The following is a 20,026-nucleotide window of genomic DNA, read 5'->3' as shown; positions in this document are numbered from 1 at the left end:
GCGTCTGACTCTGTGAGCTGGCACCCTACAGTCTGCCTGTGACTCCCGTGGCTCTTTCTCCTTTTAAATTCCCTGTCTTGGCTCAGCAGGATACGGGGGAGCCATTTAATGTCCCACTGCCTCAGCAGGGAATTCCCGCAGGGAAACTGCACAGACGCATTGGTGATGTTACCACATGTTGAAGACCCTGTACCTATCCACGCAGACGAAATGCTAATGTTGCCATTGGGGAAGGGGGTAATCACATGCCCCTGCAGGTCGCCTGCATCACCTGGTCTTGAGACTTCTTTTTCTTCTTCTTCTTCCCCCAGCACCCGGAGCTCTCCGCGTCTTTGCCACTGGACTCCCCACAGAGCAGCCCGTCCAGCTCATCCGTGCCCATGTGCTGTCCCTGAGACGTTTCTGCCGCCAGCCGGTACGAGAGGTTCCTTAAAATGCACACACAGTTTTCAACGGTCTGCAGAACCAAGAAAAAGGAAACAGGAGGAATGAGTAGCCTAAGCTGCACTCCACCCAGAAACGCAGTCAGTCCCCACACCCCCCCTTGTTGCATGCACCTGGCTGTGGGCTCCTAAAGGTTCCCTGGACAGCCACGGTGGAAAGAATGTGAGAAACTCAGAAAGGTCTTGAGAACTTCTCTCCCCAGCAAGAAACTAGTTATCAAAAGCAGTTACTTCTATAAACAGCCATCACTGTGGACTGAAATTTGCTGGTGAATGGGAAGGAACCTGCAACCACAGGAGGTCCCACTCCAGACAGACAGGGGCGGGCTCAGAATCACCCGAAGCAGGGATAACCGGGTTTCCGGCAGCTCTGGGAGGGAGATACTCATATCTACCATCCACTAGGGCACTTTCTGGGAGCGGAATGGAGCAGGAGGTGCAAACCAGAGTTGTCCCAGGTGAGCCTGGTGCTGTGGTCACCTGGGGGCGTAAACGTTACCAAGCTGCTGATTTTCTCTGAGGTGGCCAGTGCTCCCAGAACCCTAGGTCTCTGCATATCGGCCGTGTGACGTGGACAAGGCCCCCATGGCCCCATGACCCCCTCTGTAAGATGGTCCCGATCACTCCCATGTTGTGGTCGGCTGTGTGGATTAGTGAGCCAGGGGACGTGTGGGGGGCAGAGTGCTGTCCTCCCAAGGTGTCCACATCTGAATCTCTGGGCCTGTGAGCATGTCAGGCTGTGTGGTGGGGGACTGAGGTTGAAGATGGAATTAAGGTTGCCAGTCGATGACCTTGAGGTGGGAGATGATCCAGGGTTACCCAGGTGGACCCACATAATCATGAGTCTCCTGTGAGTGGAAGAGGGAGGCGGAGGCATCGGAGTGAAGTGATGTGAGAAGCACCCGACCTGCCACCACCGGCTGTAAATACAGCGAAAGGGGCACGAGCCCAGGGACGCCCGCAGCCCCTGGGAGCTGTAAAAGGCCTGGAGCCTCTGGAGGGAACACAGCCCTGTGGACACATTGACTTTAGCCCAACAAGACCCAGTGTTCACGGCCATTTGCTGTAGCAGCAACAGGAAACAGACCGATGCGTACACGTCGAAAAGAGCGCCTGGCACGCAGCGAAGGCTGCGGGAGGCTTCCTGCCATGAACAGTGTGGAGTCAGCACCACGGTGGGGGGGTCCAGGGCGTGTGCCCTCCAGCTCCTTGGTCTGCCGAGTCCTGGCTCTGCCGTTTAAGGGGCAGTAACCTTGCTTTGTGCAAAGGGCTTAACCTCTGTGACTCCACTTCCTCCCAAAGGCCCAACACCAAATGCCACCATCACACTGCAGACTGGGTTTCAGTGTTGGAATATGGGGGTGACACATTCATCCCAAGGCATCAACCTTTTGACTTTGTTCTGGAGTCAAGGAGCTGTGGGATGAGGAAAAATATACCCAATGTAAAAAACAAAAAAAACAAAAAACAAAACAATGGTAGAAAGAACAGAATTGAGGTAAGTGTCATTGAATCATTTTTCCGGCATCTACTGTGTGACAGCCACAGCTCAGGCAGACAGCCCAGCTCTACTTTGCAGCTGACGGACATGAGATCTGAGGCTGCTCTGTCACTCTCTCCGGTTCTGGGTCGGGGCTGGAGGGGGGTCCCCACCAGGGTCCAAACTCTGCACTGCTCCTGCCTCTGACTGAAATCTGGTAAAAGGCGGAGATATCTTTGACTTGACTATGGGAGCATGACAACCAACCAGGGAAACTGGTTTTCAGGATCTGTCTCTGGAGACTTTGCCATCCTAGACCTTTCTTGTCAGCTTTTCAAGGTTTCATGGCTGCTAATCCCGCAGGCTTTGAGTCAACTTGATTTTCTAGTTCGAGGATCCTCTCAGCATCAAAAAAAAAAAAAAAAAGTCACCAGCATGAAAGCAGGTAAACACAGGAAGATGCATGAAAGAGAGGAGAGTCCCTCCCTGGAAGGAAAATGCTGCGCTATGAAGTCAGAACCATTTTCAAATCAGCTCAAACTGATTTTTCTTACATCAAAGACTTGGGAGAATACACTTCTTTCTCATTCTCCTGTTCCTCTTCCCCGGGGCATCTCTGAGCCTCTGTTTAACAAATGACAACTGGGGAATACATCTGCAGCAGTTTCGGGAAATGCTTTATAATGGACCTGTGGCTGGGGGTGATCTGGGGAGAGGCTGGGCAGGGAGAGAGAGCCTGGGGTGGGGACGGTGGGGGAGAGGAGAGAGGAGGCAGTATAGAGAGAAGTCTGGGGCTTGGGTGGTCACAGGGACGAAATCAGTCTCTCTCTTTCCCTCTCTCTCTCTGTCTCCTGTTAAGTTTGATCAGGGAGGGTTACCTGTTCAAGACCTTTTCTCTAAAGACAGCCGCTGCCTCTCGGGGGGATGCCAGCAGCAGGCCTATGGCGGCTGCTGGTTTTGCTTTGACATCCATCGTTGTCCACAGCGCTGGTCACCAGGGCCATTTTGACTCCTTATTTTCTATTAGAAAGGGCTAATTTAAAAGCTGTCCAGAGACTGCTCTGGCATATGTTGCCCATTCAACAGTGTCCCCATTTAGGAGCTGGGCTGAGAGCGTGCAAGAAATCCGGGCTCTTTTATTCAAGAACTTCGCTGGCTGTAAAGAGACTGTGTACTTATTTTCCTCCCCTTCTAACTAGTCATTGTGAAAGCTTAGAGGTGGCCAAGCAGAGGGCTGAGTGGAAAACTATTGGAAAATAATAATAATACGCCAAAACTCAATAGCACATTCTGACCAGCAGAGCACTGCTGAGCAATGTATCACATCTGGTCTTCTCAGCAGCTGTGATAATCCTCTTTGCCGCAAAGCTGAGGCCACCGGCTAACGGTCCCCTGGGCAGTGGCCGGCAGGGATGGCACACTCACCGGCACGTCCTGATGCCAAGTTCAGTGCTCTGGCTACCCAATCAGGACTATCTAATTATTCGAATCTCAGGTGTTTGTTTGATTATCCCAATTACTCCAGTTTCTTCTTTGGGGGAAAAGGTGGAATTTAAAAGAGAGTCTCAATCATCTCCCAAGAGTTTCAGGAGTCTTGTGATCTGAAGCACCAGATAAATGGTGTGTGTGCCTCACAGCACTCTGGGTTCGACCCACGCTCCTGAAGGCTGCTGTGCCCACCAGTGCTGGTGGCCTGGGCTTGGCCGAGGCAAGAGGCTGCTGACTGTCCATTTTCTTCTGCAAGACTCAGACAGTATTAGCACTCTTTGGGCATCCATTACAGTAAGAGGCTTCGTGTCCCATGCCTTAGGTTTCACTGATCTGAATATTAAGATCCTGCACATCCTGACTTCAGTGAATTACCTTTGGTAACTCTTTTAAAGAAATCACATGTCTTTTATGTTAACAGGTATCTGTAAATACTCAAGACATCTTGACTGGACACTTCCTTAAGGACTGAATTTCTTTGTCAATGATATTAAAAGGTCTGAAATGGCCATTAAGGGTATGTACAAGAGGGGATGAGTAAACCTTTATTATATCATAGTCTGTCTTGGAAATTGACAACATCTGCATAGTCAACGACAGGATGCAAACAAACACAACTGAGTGGCAGGAGAAGATGGCAAGCAGTGTTCGTAATTGGGGTCAACTCAAAGAGTCAGAGTCCCAGAAGATACTGTCGATCCAAAATTTAGAGAGTAGGGCTCAGGCACCAGTAATTTTCTAATTTTCTCAGTCACTTTAATGTGTAGGTACATTGAGAAGTGCTATGTTAAATCACCCCTATGAAAGTAACTACATGGATAAAATCACTATTATTTGTTCTTTATCTGATTGGGAATCAAACCAGCAACCTCTTGATGTATGAATCAATGCTCAACCACTCAGCCACTCTGGCCAGGCACTGGTGAGTTTTAAAGGTGCAGAAGTCAGAGACCAGAACATGTGTTTATTAAGTGCTCCAAAGGCAATTTTGATGGAAAGCATTGAAAAGCATGGGATCCACGCTGCGGTTCACAACCAGGGCCACCTCTGCATCCCATGGGAGCACGCTTGGCAGTGTCTGGAGACCATTTGTTGGTAACACAAGTGGGCACGGGGCAGGATGCCACTGGCTTCCGGTGAGTAAAAGCCAGGGATGCTGCTCCACGCCCTACAATGCCCAAGACCCAAATGTCAATAGTGGGGCTCCTGAGAAACTCTTATTAAAGATGACATTTACCACACACATTACTTTAAACGTGTTGGCAAAGTCTGTGTCTATATCAGGATATTATGAAATTGCAAATTTATATTTGGAATGAATCAAAACTGACCAAAAGACAAACTAAAACAAAACAAAAATAGCTTGAATCCTGGAGAAGCCCACCCAGCTCTCTTTTGGTCTGTGAACTGAAACTGCTTAGACACTGATGATCCACGTGTTGACGGCCTCACTGATTTAGCATTTTGACAGCATTTACTCAGACTTCATCCAGCATTTTTACATGGCATTTGGTACAATTAACAGTTGTTAAAAAGGTAACTTGTAGAAAAGTATTCAAATCTCAGGCAGTTTTAACATTTCTTTGTCTTTTAAAGTTGATTTCATAAAACAAAACCAGAAGCTTGTGGGTAATGTGGTATGCAAAGGGGTATAGACTCATCTGTGTGTGTGTGTTTTTTAAACACCTGTGGTTTGAGTAACTTAAAACGATCAGAATTTCTACTCATTGCTAATTAAGAGTTAAGTGTCTAGTTCTAGGCTGGGCTTAGAAGCCCTGTCTAGGAAATGTTTGCTTTTTTATACAAGGAGACCAAGATACATTTCAGAGTGAAAGTATAAAACACAGCTCTCTACTGTTGGCAGTCATTGCTTAGTCTTTGGGCGTTTTGATCACCTAAGGTGCCTAATCTTTGCAAATACAACAAACCTTGCTATCGATCTCACTGCTTCCCAACGCGGACTGGATCACGTAGAGCAGGGCATCTGTGAGCCCCTCACATTCCCGCATCCTCCTGCGGGCCTCCTCTCCAGCCGAACTAACGTTCCTGCAAAGCAAAAGGACCCGTTAGGAACCTTTACGGTGGTCACCAAAAGAAGGCTCTTCTGCACAGCCTTCCCCTCCTAGTTCCAAAGAAGACATTTGGCTTGCCTTTCAGAATGTGTATAAAAAATACAGTTGTAATAAGTAGTAATGGCTTCAACCAGTTCTACTAACTCATCAAATGCATCTTAGAACTGGGAACGTCACAGCGAACTGGAATATAACCAGACAAATTTGAACACGTGACCTGTGAGCATCCCCTGACCACGGAGAACGGGAGACCTTCAGGAAGTCTTCCAAGTTTACTTTCTTCACCATTGATAAAGACATCAGAAGCTCCTTGATTCAAAGGGTTCTTCCTCTTTGAGAAATATGAAGCATTTTTCAAAGACAGAGCTTCCAATTACTGAAATATTTTAGAGATCTAATTTTACCTGCCTTAAAAATGTATCTACTTTGGTCCAGCCAGAAGTAACTAGAAATTCATTCTAAGAGCATAGTGAAAATATAGCCATGAAGCTGCCCGTGGCACCTTTTTATTTTTATTTATTTATTTACTTACTTATTTTAATCCTCACTTGAGGATATTTTTCTATTTATTTTCAGATAGAGCAGGAGGGAGGGAGAAAGAGAGGGAGAGAAGAAGAGGAGGAAGAAGAAGAAGAAGAAGAAGAAGAAGAAGAAGAAGAAGAAGAAGAAGAAGAAGAAGAAGGAGGAGAAGAAGAAGAAAGAGAGAGAGAGAGACATTGACTGGTTGCCTCCCGCGTGACCCCAACTGGGGCTGGGGACGAACCACAACCGAGGTATGTGCTTTTGGCCAGAATTGAACGTAGGACTCTTTGATCCGTGGGCTGACGCTCTAACTGCTGAGCCAAACCAGCCAGGGTGCCCATGGCACCTTTTAAAGGCAGGAATGAACCAAGCTCCTTCCTGTGCTGGCACATTCTGGGCCGACAGAAGGAGCCCGTTGTAGTGAAACACTGCTGGGAAGCAGAGACATACAAAAGCCGGAGACAATCCCAGTCACCAGACCTATAAAAAGCATGAGGTAACCCTAGTAAAAATGAACCTTTGGGATGCTTTGAGGCACTCCACCACCTGAAAGTGTGTTCTTGGTCTCCTAACCATGGATTGGATTGGGTTCCAGTTGAGAATTTCTGCAGTGACTGACTGACTGACCACAGCCTGTGGGAGGGATGCTGGAGGAGGAGGGTTCATGGAAGGAGGGTACAAGGGACTGAAAGAATTTAGAAGCTATGAGGAAGCGCGAGAATGATCTCGTCTGGACAATGGCTCTCAAACATTGGCTAGCATCAGAAGCACCTGGATGCGTGTTCATGTAGATTGCTGGGCTCCATCCTGGGGTCTCAGGTGCGGCCAGATAATTTGTATATTTGGGGGTGCTGGTGTTGAGAATGTCTACTGCTCTAGCTCTATGTACTCTAGAGGAGGATTTGGTGGGGGAGGGTAATGCTCTTTGTTGACAGCCCCAGGCAGCCAACTGGCAGACCCCCAACATGTATGACCCCGGACAGAGCCTGCAGGAGAAGATGAGTAGGGTGAATCTCCACACCCACACTGTAATTGACACATCAATCTTCAATATTTTCACAACATCCTTCACTGTTACACTTCATTCTGTTTTGCAGATGAGAAAACTGAGGTTCAGAGCAGCTGTCCAAAGCCACCAAGGCAGCCAGTGGGGAAGCTGGAGGAAACCCAGGTCTGTAAAGAAAAGGACAGCAACAGCTTGACCCGCGATGCAGGTGGACTATGCTTTTTTTAGGAACTAAAATAAAATAAAATAGGTCTAATTCTCAAATGCCACTGAACATAAATGTTTTCCTTGATATCTAAAAAGTTCCGTGAAACATGTATTAAATAGGATCTATCAGCATTTTAATGTAATACTGGAAAAGGTTATTCCATTCAAATGACCATTTTTGGCATTTGCTGATCTTAAAATACAAACAAAATCCCTCAGCTCCTTAGATAATACAACTGGGCAAATATTGACAGCATTTTTATGTAAAGTGTTATAGATTCCGCCTTGGAGTGGCTAACGCTCCTTTCTGACAGGGTCCCTGGGCAAAGGAAGCACCGACTTCCTCCCGGGGAAGGTGGTGAGAAGCATACTGATAATATTCTAAACCAGACGGATGGCCTTGGTAAGAGAGCAGATTTAGACCATTCCTCCTTGAAGTGGTTTTTTACCAGGTCAAGCTTTGAGGTCCTTAGAGTAATAGGTTTGCTCAAAAAATTCCAATCAGACCTCTTTGGCCAAGAGAATGCTGAGTGGCAACCTGTGACTGTGTCTTAAATTTTACCTCTTTGTACTCTGATGAGGTCATTTCTCCAAAGAGAGAATGATGGAATTTAGACTTGAGAGAGCTCATGTGACCCTCATCTGCAATCCTGTAGACTCTTCCTGTCCTGATGAACACTCAATCTTCCCTTTGAATAGCTTCACCACGGGGGTGGCTGCCTCCTGATTCACAAACACGCCTTATAATGACCAACCTGTCTTCACTTCCGATCAATGAATGGGCAGGTCCAAAACATGCACCAATGGGAAAGATCAAGAATTAACAACTTTGTCAACATTATAAATTGTCAATATTAATCTAAGCATTTTTTTATTCCAGTTTTTGTTTGATTCCAGCCTATTCTCCTCTGAAATAAAAAACAACAGCAACAACAACTTATTAACTGGCTACTATATTAAAATATTTAAGGTATTGAAAAATACCTTAAGGTGGGGTTCCAGTAGGGGAAATGAGAAGGACACACACACACACACACACACACACACACACACATCCCTCTACACACTTCAGGTAGGATGGAGTTACCACAGTGTCAGCAGGTAGGATAAAGATCAATATAAATTTTTAAGCAGACTGAGGTATGCACATGTCTCTTTTTGATGGGTTGCAGTATCCTACAAGCCTTTGGGGTTGGGTTTCCCCTTTTAATCAACTATCCCTGAATGATTGAAATGCATCATAGGAACCTTTGGTTTTTCATCCTGGAGAAGAGGAGGGCTTTCTTTTTCTCCCTTTCCCCCCCAAACACAAGATCTACCATACTATGCATGCTTCACTGTTTAAAAAACAATTAAAGCCAATAACAGAGTCTGTTAGTCACTGTACAGTTGTAACCATGGTCCTACGTGCTTGACAATGAGCCAGTGTTCCACCCACAAAGTTCCATCCTCCCCTGTGCTTGACCACCTTCTGCCCATTTTGAGGAGGTGACTTCCATGTTTGGTTAGAAACCGGTGCAGCAAGATTCTATGCATTTATGTAACATTAAAACAAATACCTGTAGGTTATTTATAAAAATTGCAGCTATAATATACTATCTATTCCTTAGAAATAATCTTTATAATCTGCACTGAAATGTCAGTAGATACGTCATTTAGAAATTTCTGTTTCAAGTAGATTCTATAAACTTTTTATCTCATAGATAAAAAATGAAAAATGGCCCTCGTCGGTTTGGCTTAGCGGTTGGAGTGTTGGACCTGGGACCAATGAGTTGCAGGTTTGATTCTGGTCAAGGGCATGTATCTGGGTTGCAGTTTGTCCCTGGCCCAGGTCGGGTTATGCGGGAGGCAACCAATTGATGTGTCTCTCTCACATTGATGTCTCTCTCTCTCTCTCTCTCTCTCTCTCTCTCCCTTCCTCCCTCCCACTCTATCTGATGATAAATGGAAAAATATCCTTGGGTGAGGAATAAAAAAGAAAGAAAAATTTATTTTTATATTTTACAATGAAAAGATATAACACCTCTTATAGTTTCTATCATTAACATATAACTAGTTAAACTGCTTTGTTTTCTCTCTCTTCAGTGTCTTCTCACTTCTCATTTCTCTAAGCTTCCATCACTCACTGTGCTTATTTATTTATTATTATTTTTTTATACTCATCGGAGGATATTTTTTCATTGATTTTCAGATAGAGGGAGAGAGAGAGAAACACCGATGTGAAAGAGACACATCAATTTGTTGCCTCCTGCACAACCTCAACCGGGGCCGGGGAGCAAACCTGCAACCGAGGCAGGTGCCCTTGACCGGAATCAAACCTGTGACTCTTTGGTCCACAGACTGATGCTATAACCGCTGAGCCAAACCTCACTGTGCTTATTTAAAACAAATTCAATATACAGGGCTCATAGCATCCAAAGTGGAACTCAGACTGTATGTTCAAATAAATGACCAGAACATTTCATATGAAGGACTTCACATGACATATCTCTACTTTAGACATGGCCAGAATGTGGGGGATCAAATCAGAGAAAACCAAGAGTTTTAGTAATCAATCCATTTGGGTTGTGACTTAAGACATAAGAACACAGAGTACAACAAACGGGTGGAAGGTACCTTCAGATGTGATGCACGAGGCTATGCCACACCCACCATCTCAGGGACAGTTCCAGGTGAAAAGCCTGTATAAATACCAACCAAGCACACCCATGCAGAGGTGGGATCTCCAGGCTGTTCTTGGCATCAACGGAGGATAGGACTGGCAGGAGAGGCTGGCAAGGATCAATTCTGGCACATGTTCTGTGCCAAGGATCCATTCTGACTAAGCCTGGCATGCTAAGCCAGCCCTTGTAAGTTCTGTGGCTGCTCTTTTATCAAACAGCATTACCTCTGCTGAGCCCTCCTTGACATGGACCTGCGGGGCTCCCGGCGGCTATTCTGACCGCCAGGTAGTACGTGACCAGCGGCTCCCTGCTGCCTGCTGTGGCTCTGCAGGGCCAGGCAGGTGCACATTTGTGAATGTGGGCAATAACCAAGCGGGCACTGAAGCAATGCTCCCCACCCGCCTGGTGAAATCAAGTCCTTCAAGAGGCATGTCCCTTGTCATCGTTCTTCTGATGTCTTCCCCAGAAAGCAGAATCCGGGATGACAGGAGATAAGGCCCTGGCCTTGCAGCCCATGGAGTTTGCTGAGCTGGATTCTCAAACTGCTTGGACCAGTGACTCCGTTTTACTTTCCGTTTCTCCCCGTCTTGCACGGGACTGTTTATAACTGCTTCCTACGCCTGTCCCAGCACGGCATGTGGAGAACACGTGTCTTGTTTCTTTAGTGCCACCGCCCACAGGCAGAGAAAAACTGCCCCCCAGGAGCTGCACTTCATGGATAACTCATCGACACTTGATGTAGACTATTCCGATTTTGGACTTTTGAGCTGAAGACATTTAGGACTTTGAGTTGAGGCTGTAATGAGATGAGACCTTTGGAGGACCTATGATGAGACGAAGTATGGGAGATGGATGTGAATTTTGTGAGCTTGAGGGCAGACTGTGGGGGGCCAAATAGTGGGCCCAGAGATGTCTACATCCCAAGCCCTGAAACTATGAATAGGTTACCTAACACAGGAAAGGGAATTTGCAGATGAATTTAGGTCATGGGCTCTAAAATAGAAAGGTTTTCCTGGATGATCTCTGTGGGTCCAATTCAATCACAGGAGAGTTAAAAGCAGAGACCATTCTCTGGCTCCACTCAGGGAGACGCCACAGAAGGGGGAGTCAGAGAGATCCCCAGCATGAGGACTGATCTTCCAGTCGCCAGTTCTGACATAAAGGGGCCACGGGCAGAGATGAGAGGCCAGCTGCTGGCGCTCAGCTGACCTGCAGCAAGGAAACAGTCCCCCGGCCACAGGAACTCGATTCCGGTCACGATCCGAAGGAGCTGCGAACCAGGTTTTCCCAAGCGCCATTAGTAAGGAACACAACCCTGCTGACACCTTGATTTTAAACCGGGAGACTGGTGTCTGATTTGTAACAGACAGAAACTGTAGGACAATACATTTGTTTTGCTCTAAGTCACTAAGTCTGTGGTAATTTGTTACAGAAGCAACAGGAAACAAATACAAAGCTTGTTTCGCTCAAGAGCAAATGGAATTTTTCTCAGCACTATCCCTAATGTTTCACACGCTACTCCTTCCCTGGAAATGGCTTATCTACCATGGGCTCATGCAAGTTTTATCTGTACAAAAAATGGAAAAATGTCCTCAGGTGAGGATAAAAAAAAAAGAAGATATATCTAGATGATCAAATAATTGTATTAACTTGATCAAGACCAAACTGGTGCATTTATAAGAAAGTTACGATTCCCCCTGCGGGCATGTGTATCGAGCAGGGGGTTGGCTAAAGAAGCGTCTTCCCTCAACTATGTGAGGCCAGGCCACTGCTCGGTGTAATTCAGGGCATTCTCTCTTTTTCTTTTGCCCAAGGAGCACTGATGTGATGTGCTGACTTTTGGGGACAAAAGTGCATTGGTTCATTTGGTCCCACTGTTAATCTGATTAAGCCACACGAGTGCCACCAAATTGGTGCCATTAGCTTGGCCCAGATGGCTCTCCTGCCTGGCTGACACCTGGCACTTCTAGCAGCCCTCTTTCAGGCAGAAGAGGTCCCTGAGAACCTCAGTCCTCACAGGTCCCAGTGAACAGCAAGCGCAGTGACTGGTATTCCAGAATGTGGGAGGTGGGGACGCGGGAGGCAAGGGAGGGAAATGAGGCAGCTTCCCAGCTCTGCTGGAGTGAAGTCTCTATTATGGCCTCATTACTTGAAGCACATTTTTGGAACATCATCAGAAACACCACCCGTAAGGACCCAGTGCTGTGACCAGTATTGGGATAAGCCACACCTCCAGAAGCTTTTATTGGGTACAAATAACAGAAGGCTGAATTTGCTTAGAAAGCTCTTGACTTCTCTCTCAACATTTGTGTTTTTTAAAAAAAAATTTTTTTTGTATTAAAGAATGGTTTATTGATTTTTAGAGAAAGAGGAAGGAAGAGAAAGAGAAAGAGAGAGAGAGGGAGAGACATCAATGTGAGAGTGTAACATCAATCAGCTGCCCCCTGCACATCCGCTACTGGGCATCGAGCCCCAAACCTGGGCATGGGAGTGACAAGGAATTGAACCAGCACCTTTTTCCATGCACCGGATGATGCCCAACCAACTGAGCCACACTGGCCAGGGCTCGGCATTTGTGTTTTTAAAACTGGTCCTTCGTTACACCAAGTCAGAACAATTTCCAGAGGAATAAATTTTCCCTTCTTCTCTCCTCTTCTTTTTAAGATCAGCACAGTCTTACTGTTTGGATTCTTGCTGGGCACCTTACTGTCTTCTTCCAAGAAAGGTAGTTTCTTCATAAATCAGGACAGTGATGGCTTGGTAATTACTTTGCTGAGCTGCAGGGACAGAACGCTTCAGTGGCGTAAAGGCCGCTGCCTCGTGGGGCCGGCAGTGAGCGCTGCTGCAGGGCTGCCCCCCATCGATGCCTCCAGGAGGACACCCTGCCCGCACTCACATGTACGCAGCGGAGCGCGCCGACGGGCTCCTCTTCCGCTGCCTAGCCCACACTGGCCCTGTTTAGATCTGCATAGATCCATGCCTTCTGGAGTTAGCTCTGCATCAGGGCACATTGTTCCAGAGAAGCCCAGGGCGGAACCAGGAGTACCTGCGTTAAAAGACACCCTATTGCTTTCAAGTACTACCTAGGGTTTTAGCTACACGATTCCAATTAAAATTGATGAACGCCACAGAGTTAACTGCTCCGTGAAATGTCTGCTGAAAGGTTCCTATTGGGCTAAATGACAAGGAAATCACAGGGAAGAAAAGAGGGGATGCTGCGTGGCTAACGCTGTTCACTGAGCTTAATTGTGCTGGTGGCCCTTCGTGCTCCACGACCATCCACGGCTGTTTCCTGACTTGTGCTCAGGGAGTGAGCTGTACTCACAGTGCCCCGAGTTACCAGACGGGCTCTTGAGCTTACAGCCCTGCAGCGTGCGTGGCCCAGTCCCTGGCCGCCCTCCACCTACCCTGTGTTCTAGTAACATCTAGACCATTTCACTCTGTGGTGGGCTCTTCTTTCTGCTGTGCTGACTCTGAATCGGGGTGCATCTCACGTTGGGAGCCGCCACGTCCAGCCTGGCACCTCTGCTCAGCAAGCGGGCTTCCCATCAAGTCCACCCACCGCCACCGCCACAGTTCCCTTAGAACAAACCCACTCTCTGGCCACGACCCTATTACAAATGCCACAGCAGCAAAAAGAACATGTCATGGTCAAAGTGCAACTTTAGTTCAAAAGTGAGTAAAAAGCAGTGCTTTCTTCCTTCTTGGCTAAACCAAATCATTTCTTATCAACCAGACACAAGTTAATGTACATATAGAATACGTATCGTGAGTTAACATGCTAGGAAACACTGCAAAACAGAAAGGGAATACTCGCTTCAGCTGGCAGGCAGCTTCCTGGAAACCAAGCATCCAGGCTAAATACAACATGAGCAACGCTGGGGTCGTCCACTTCTTTGTATTTTGAGTCCTCTGTCTTCTAAGAAGTAGGAGAACAAAGCTGACTAATCAAGGGATTATAGGTAATTGCCTACTTGTCTTTTAAATGTCAGATTGTGGGTTTGAAGAATTTCAAGATTTGGCCTTATGTTCTGGATTATTAATAGCTGTTATTCAAACAACCCCTCTGACTCTGATTTCAATTCGTCACCTACTTCCCCACATGTGGTCATGTAATCTTTCAATTTATTTACTTTCAGGAACTTTTAACAAATCACACGTCAAAGGTGTATTAAAGTATGACTGTTAAAAATTCACATATCTAGGCAATAAGTTTCCTCGAGGTACATTTCTTGTTTTCACGGTTGCTTTGATCACTCACTGATACCTTGCTGGACACCAGTAAGAACAATCAAGAAGGTGTCTTCAGAGGAAAGAACTGCATCAGCTCTTGTGCCCTCCCCCTTCTCTTCTCCTACCCCTTATACTCTGCACAACGCCCCAGGCCTTCCCAGATGGCTTTATCGTGGGTGGTCACTGTCATACGGATGCCATCAACATGTCTCTATGTGACTGCTTGTGAACCTTGCCCAGCGTGGAAGGGGGAAGTGGTTGGAACAGGTAGCCGCCAGGTAGGGAAGAAGCAATAGAAAACCCCCGTCATTCTGCTCTTCCTGCCCAACTGCCTGCTGGTATCTATACCTCTTTGCCTTTTTGTTTGGGGGGTGGGGGGTCTTCTTACATTTCTTTCTTAGAAAAAGTCTTCTTAAATATGTGACATAATTGCTAATAAAAATAGTTCTTGGACCCGAACAGTTTAATATCCATGTCCAAATGGGAAGGAAATGATTAAAAATAAAAACATTTCTTTAATCTCTTAGATGACCCCTCTCTCCTAATCGCTATCTCATACATTTAGAAGTTCTTCTTTGAATCCTCACCTGAGGATGTGTTCATTGATTTTTAGAGAGAGGGGAAGGGAGAGAGATAAAGAGAAACATTATTGGTTGCCTCCTGCACACGCCCCAACCAGGGCCAGGGATCAAACTCGCAACCTAGGTATGTGCCCCGACTGGGAATCGAACCCGCAACCTTTTGGTGTATGAGACAACACTCCAACCACCTGAGCCACTTGGAGCCACACCCATCTCTTTTTGGGCCAAAGAAAACCCATACTTCGTTAATTTGGCCAGAGAGTATTGTGTAGTTCTGGCTAGGTGAAACAAAGTCAATCTTTGTTTGGCCAAAGATGAATTAGAACTTCGAGGGCATCTGTAGGTCACCCTTCTCTCATCTTGTTTTCGAATGAAAACATCCAGGGTAGGGTGGTGGGTGGTGGGAAGAAGGAGGAGAAACTGTAAGAATACCAATATACTTTGTACACAGAAAACTCGGTAAAACGGAGATCACTTGACCTTTTCATTTCTTTCTCTGAAAGGGAGAAAGTATATATTTAATCTTAATTACTTAAATGTATTTTTACATTTTTGGAATAAACTTCTGACTTATTAAAAGAAAGCAAGAGTTGGCTTCTGTAACTGAAGTGCCAATGTGGTCCTTTAAGTTTATGTGCTGGTCTTAATTGCAAGTTTGGTAAAATGTTGGAAAAGTCGGATCAGAGCATTTTTAAAAGTCTTTGCCTTTTAAAATTGAGGCGGCACTAGCACACATGCGGGTTCACAGTCTGCTTCCATCAATGGCAGGACGGGACTCTTCTCCACGAAGTAAGAAGAACTCGGAAGACGTGTTCACTAGATTCCTGCCCCCGGTGGGTCCCTCACACACTAACCTAGACTCTGCTGTGAAGGAACTGTGCAGATGAGGCTACTGATCAGCTGGCTGGGGGAGGACCCTGGATTGTCCTGCTGGGCCCAATGTCATCACATGAGCCCCAAGAAATGAAGAGGACAGCAGAAGAATCAGTCTGAGACGTGGCTGAAGAGGAAGAGGACCTACAGTGCTGGCCAGGAACCAGGGCATGTGGCCGCCTCTGGAGCTGAGGGCAACTCCCAGCCAGCAGCCAGCAAGCCTTCAGTCTACAAATGCTGGGAAGCAGACTTTGGCCAAGGACCCGAACGAGCTGGGAAGCAGATTCTTCCCAGAGCTTCCTGTAAGAGACTGCCGGCAGACACCTGGATTTTAGACATGTGCCACTTCAAACCCCTGGACTTCTGACTGACACCATTCTGAGATATGAAGTCTGAGTTGTTCCAAACCACTGGCTTTGTGGTAATCTGTTATAGCAGCAGTAGAAAATAACTATATTCACACATCCACATAACACAAAAAACCCTACCACGATACTTTTCATAAAAGTCCATTTTAACATTTATGCGAAAGTGTTGCAAAACTTCCAGGTAAACTTTGTGCATCTTCAGATGGAGTTATTTTAGATGCTCTGACTGATAAGGTGCCGTCATCAGAATTTTTAGCTGCCTCCTGTTGCAGGAATGGGAACCTAAATGACTTTCTCACCAACTCCGGGTAACCTGAGCGTGACTTTTCTTGGTTTACTGCTACCAGATGGCTGGCACTCAACACGCGCGGAGGATAACGGCACCACTGGGTGCACACTTTCCGTTTACTGCTTTACCTGTGAAGGGAGTGGTGCTTCAACAACCCAAGAATGACAATGCTGCACAGAAGGGTCACAGAGCAAAGACACCTGGAGGAGCCACAGAGCTTCACTAAAAACAGGTCGCAAGTTGGCCATGAAGAGCTGCGTTGCATTGTCTTTCCTTGTCTGCTAAATAAACGCTGCCATCAAGGGATTCTCGCCTGTGACAGTACTTGTGTCACTGTCTTCAGGTCGAGCAAGGGTCACGATTTATTTAAAAACTGTTCACTGAACCAGCTCAGTGGCCACCCTGAGAATAACTGGAAAACAAAAGAGAACATTGTGCTCTCCACCACTGGTCCGGGGCACATATGTCGTTCTGGCTTGGCTGCCCTTTGTAAGTGGTCATGGTTCGAGACACTCTGGCACAAACTACGGAAAATGACTTCATGGCGAACATGTTAAGGCACCAATGCACCATAAAAATAATTTAGAAACAAAGGTTTTTCTAATGCTCATTTTAATACAATTACGTGTAATATCAATCCTTTAATATGGGCTCCTATGCAAAGGTTTCGGAGATCTGTTAATCAGGAAAAAAAAGAGCAAAAAAGAGTGGGATGATTCCATTTTTGTACCAAATATTACACAAATACACCAGTTATTAGACCAGTGACAGGGATCAATGGCTTCACTTAGTCCAATATTTCCCTAAAATTCTCCAGGAAACACCATACACTATTTTAATTTTAATCACAAATACTATTACAGCATGTGCTAAAAATCAAATACGTCATGTTCATTCCTTCCATTGGCAAATCTTAGAGCAAGTCTCCTTTCTTCCACATGGACCCAGCTCAAGGATAGTGTGCCCGTGGCTGGCACTCTCCCATCAGCACTGGCCACTCGAGGAGAGCGAGGTGCGCGGGCTGGTACAACAGCACTGAGCCAGCCAGCCCCAGCCTCGCCCCTGCTTTCCATCTGACCTGCGGCCGAGAGGGTGGGCGGAGACACTTAGCTCTCCATGTGTTGGCTAGCTTTTCCGTGTTTGGTTTTAATTCTGAATTTCCATTACCACAGAGACCCTAACACATATTGGGTAAAAATAAAATGGAAAGAATGAGAATAAGGAGGAAATAAAAAATTTAAAAAACCAAAGCCAAAAAAAGAGAGAGAGAGAGATCAAAGTGAAATGGAGAAAAAGAAAAGCAGTGATAACTGGAACTTGCTTTGGGGGTTTCCCTAAAGGCTGTTTTCTTGTGCACAAAACAGGTTGATTAACTTGCCCTACAAATATGTTGTCCTTCATCCTGGGCTCCTGTCTCTCCCGCACAGCTACATCCAAGAGTCAGCACCAACTTCAAAGCATCTCCAGAATCCTCCTCCACGGCCACTGCCAAGTCCCTACCACCATCTCCTGTCTCGTACTATGTTTCTCTGCTTCTGCCCTCAATCTGCCCACCTCTCAGGAAAGCTCTGTGATTCTTCCAAAATGTATATCAGAACAAGAGTCCTCCATTCCAAGACCTTCAATTTCTCTCCGTCAAACTCAAGGTCCAGCCCACGACACATGCCCGAGACACTGTTCCTTCCTTTTCTCTTGGCCAACTCCTACTCATCTTTCTTGTCTTCTTCGCAGGAAGGCTTTCCCTTTCCCCTGAGCAGGTTAAGTTTGCTCTATGCTCATTTAAGGTTCTCTTTCACAATTCTCACTCCACTCACATTACCTGCTTACTTTCTGCCAGTGTTTCACATTCAGGTCGCAGAGCGTGAAGCTGCTCTGAGGAGAGGCTGGAGGATGGGCAGCTGGCCTGCAAGAAGGCAGGTTGCGGGAAGAATGGGCAGCCATGCAAGCTGACAAAGTGAGGACAAACTCCAATTAAGGTAGGAGAAACCAGGTAGGTGCCCTGGCCAGCTGCACCCATACTCAGGAGCCAGGCTGGCAGCAGGCAGCCCTCCATAGTTCCACATCTCCATCCAGGGCCAGTTTTGGTCTGCGACTAAATTTGCACGGCTGCTTGTAATTGATTAGTTTGCTTGTCAAATAGATGATGACTTACTAGAATGGAAATTAGGCAAAAGGACTAAGTGACACTAATGCTAATGTCCTTTAGCCACAGGAAGGAAACAAAATTGAGAGCCAGCAACTGAATAGCCTTCTACTACCTTCTCCTTCTCTATCCCTATTCCATCAAAAGTTCAGAGACAGACAGGATGGCATTCTTATCTCAAGCATAACTAAGGAATTTCAAGCAAGAGACTATGTAGCTGAAAGCAATGGGGTTTCATGGAGAGAGCCTGGGAGAAAGACATGAACAGTGAAGACACACCAGGAATACCACCACACCCCTACCTTGGCAGGCCCTCACTTGTGTAGTATAATGTTTATGAATACTGACGTTAGTTTGTAGAGAATGGAAACATTTTATACTCCATAAGATACTCTAGGGAAGTAGAAAAGCTTTGGTGTTGAATTTCAACTTTGTTATTATCTGCCTGGCCTTCCACAACACATTTAGCCTCTCTGACCCTCAGTTTCTCCATCTGCAAAGTGGGCTAATGCTTTGGGAAGATGAGAGCAGACAAAGTCTGTGAAGTACACAGAAGCCCGACCTGCAGGCTCTGTCCCCTTGACATGTGCTCACCTGGGCATATACAGGGGGTGGGCAAGAGTAGGTTCATGATTGTGAGTACACAAAACACAGAGTTTATTCCTGTATTATTATTATGAATTATTTTATTATTGTTATAATTATTATATTGTATTAACTATAAATCTACTTTGCCCACACCTGCATGCCTGAGCAAAGGACAGAAGGACTTATTTTAACAAAAAGAAAATGAGAATAATACAGGTAAAGAACCTAGAGCAATACACAGAAAACTATTATATTAATTCAACTAATGCCCCACTTGCTTTTGGGGGAGGTGAACCTCTTTTCCTGGCTTTTATTTTCCATGGAACTCTCCAGAACTTCCCTTCCCTGCCTGCATGCTTTCTCCCTATATTTGTCCGCCCTGTTGCAATTACAGAGCACTGCAGACGGAGTGGCTGGAACCACAGAGTGTGTTCTCTCACACCTCTGGAGGGCAGAGTCCAACACCGGGTGTCAGCAGGGCTGGTTCCTTCTTAGCTGTGAGGAAGAGCCTGTTCTCTGCTCTCCCCTGGCTTCTGGTGGTTTGAGGGCAATCGCTGGCATTCCTTGACTGATAGAAGCATCACCCATCCCTGTCTTTATTTTCATGTGGCATTCTCTCAGTGTGTGTCCGTGTCCAAATTTCCCCTTTGAATAGGGACACTAGTCATCTTGTATTAGAGTCCACCCTAATGACCTCATGAAAGCTAAGTACATCAGCAGTGACCCTATTTCTAAATAAGTTCATGTTTTGAAGTACTGGGGGTCCAAACGTAAATCTATGAGTTTGGGGCACATACGATTTTAAACAGTACTACCCCCAGGGTGAGTGCACTGGCTGGCTGGCAGGCAAGCGAGCGCTACCATCACTGGTTGAGATTTCTCATTTGATGCAGCTAATCCATCAACAGGCCTCTGGGACTGTGGGTGCCTGTGAGGGGAGGCGGGTTGTCAGCTCTGCAGATCCTGGCTTTTCCATGGGGCAGTCCCAAGGTCTACACTGGCAAGACAGGACCATGAGCCCTTTGGCGGCAGATGAGAAGCCATGATCTCCACTTGGTGTTCTCAGTGGG

The 20,026-nt window shown here is 46.3% G+C and overlaps 1 protein-coding gene across 5 annotated transcripts in view; it reads right to left on the bottom strand.

Annotated features, from left to right (window-relative positions):
- Positions 1-20,026, bottom strand: part of CTNND2 (catenin delta 2) — an 858,429-nt gene that overhangs the window by 129,270 nt on the left and 709,133 nt on the right. For all 5 annotated transcript variants that reach the window (XM_036280167.1, XM_036280169.1, XM_036280166.1 and 2 more), the window contains 2 exons: positions 5,340-5,457; positions 272-457 (listed from right to left, as the gene is read on the bottom strand). In XM_036280167.1, the coding sequence (XP_036136060.1) occupies positions 272-457; positions 5,340-5,457 (304 nt within the window). The remainder of the gene's footprint in view (positions 1-271; positions 458-5,339; positions 5,458-20,026) is intronic.

This window comes from Molossus molossus, unplaced genomic scaffold (genome assembly GCF_014108415.1).
Source record: "Molossus molossus isolate mMolMol1 unplaced genomic scaffold, mMolMol1.p scaffold_m16_p_3, whole genome shotgun sequence".
In the NCBI taxonomy this organism is placed as follows: Eukaryota; Metazoa; Chordata; class Mammalia; order Chiroptera; family Molossidae; genus Molossus; species Molossus molossus.
Note: the sequence above shows the minus strand (reverse complement) of the source record. Positions and strands in the feature narration are given on the sequence as shown.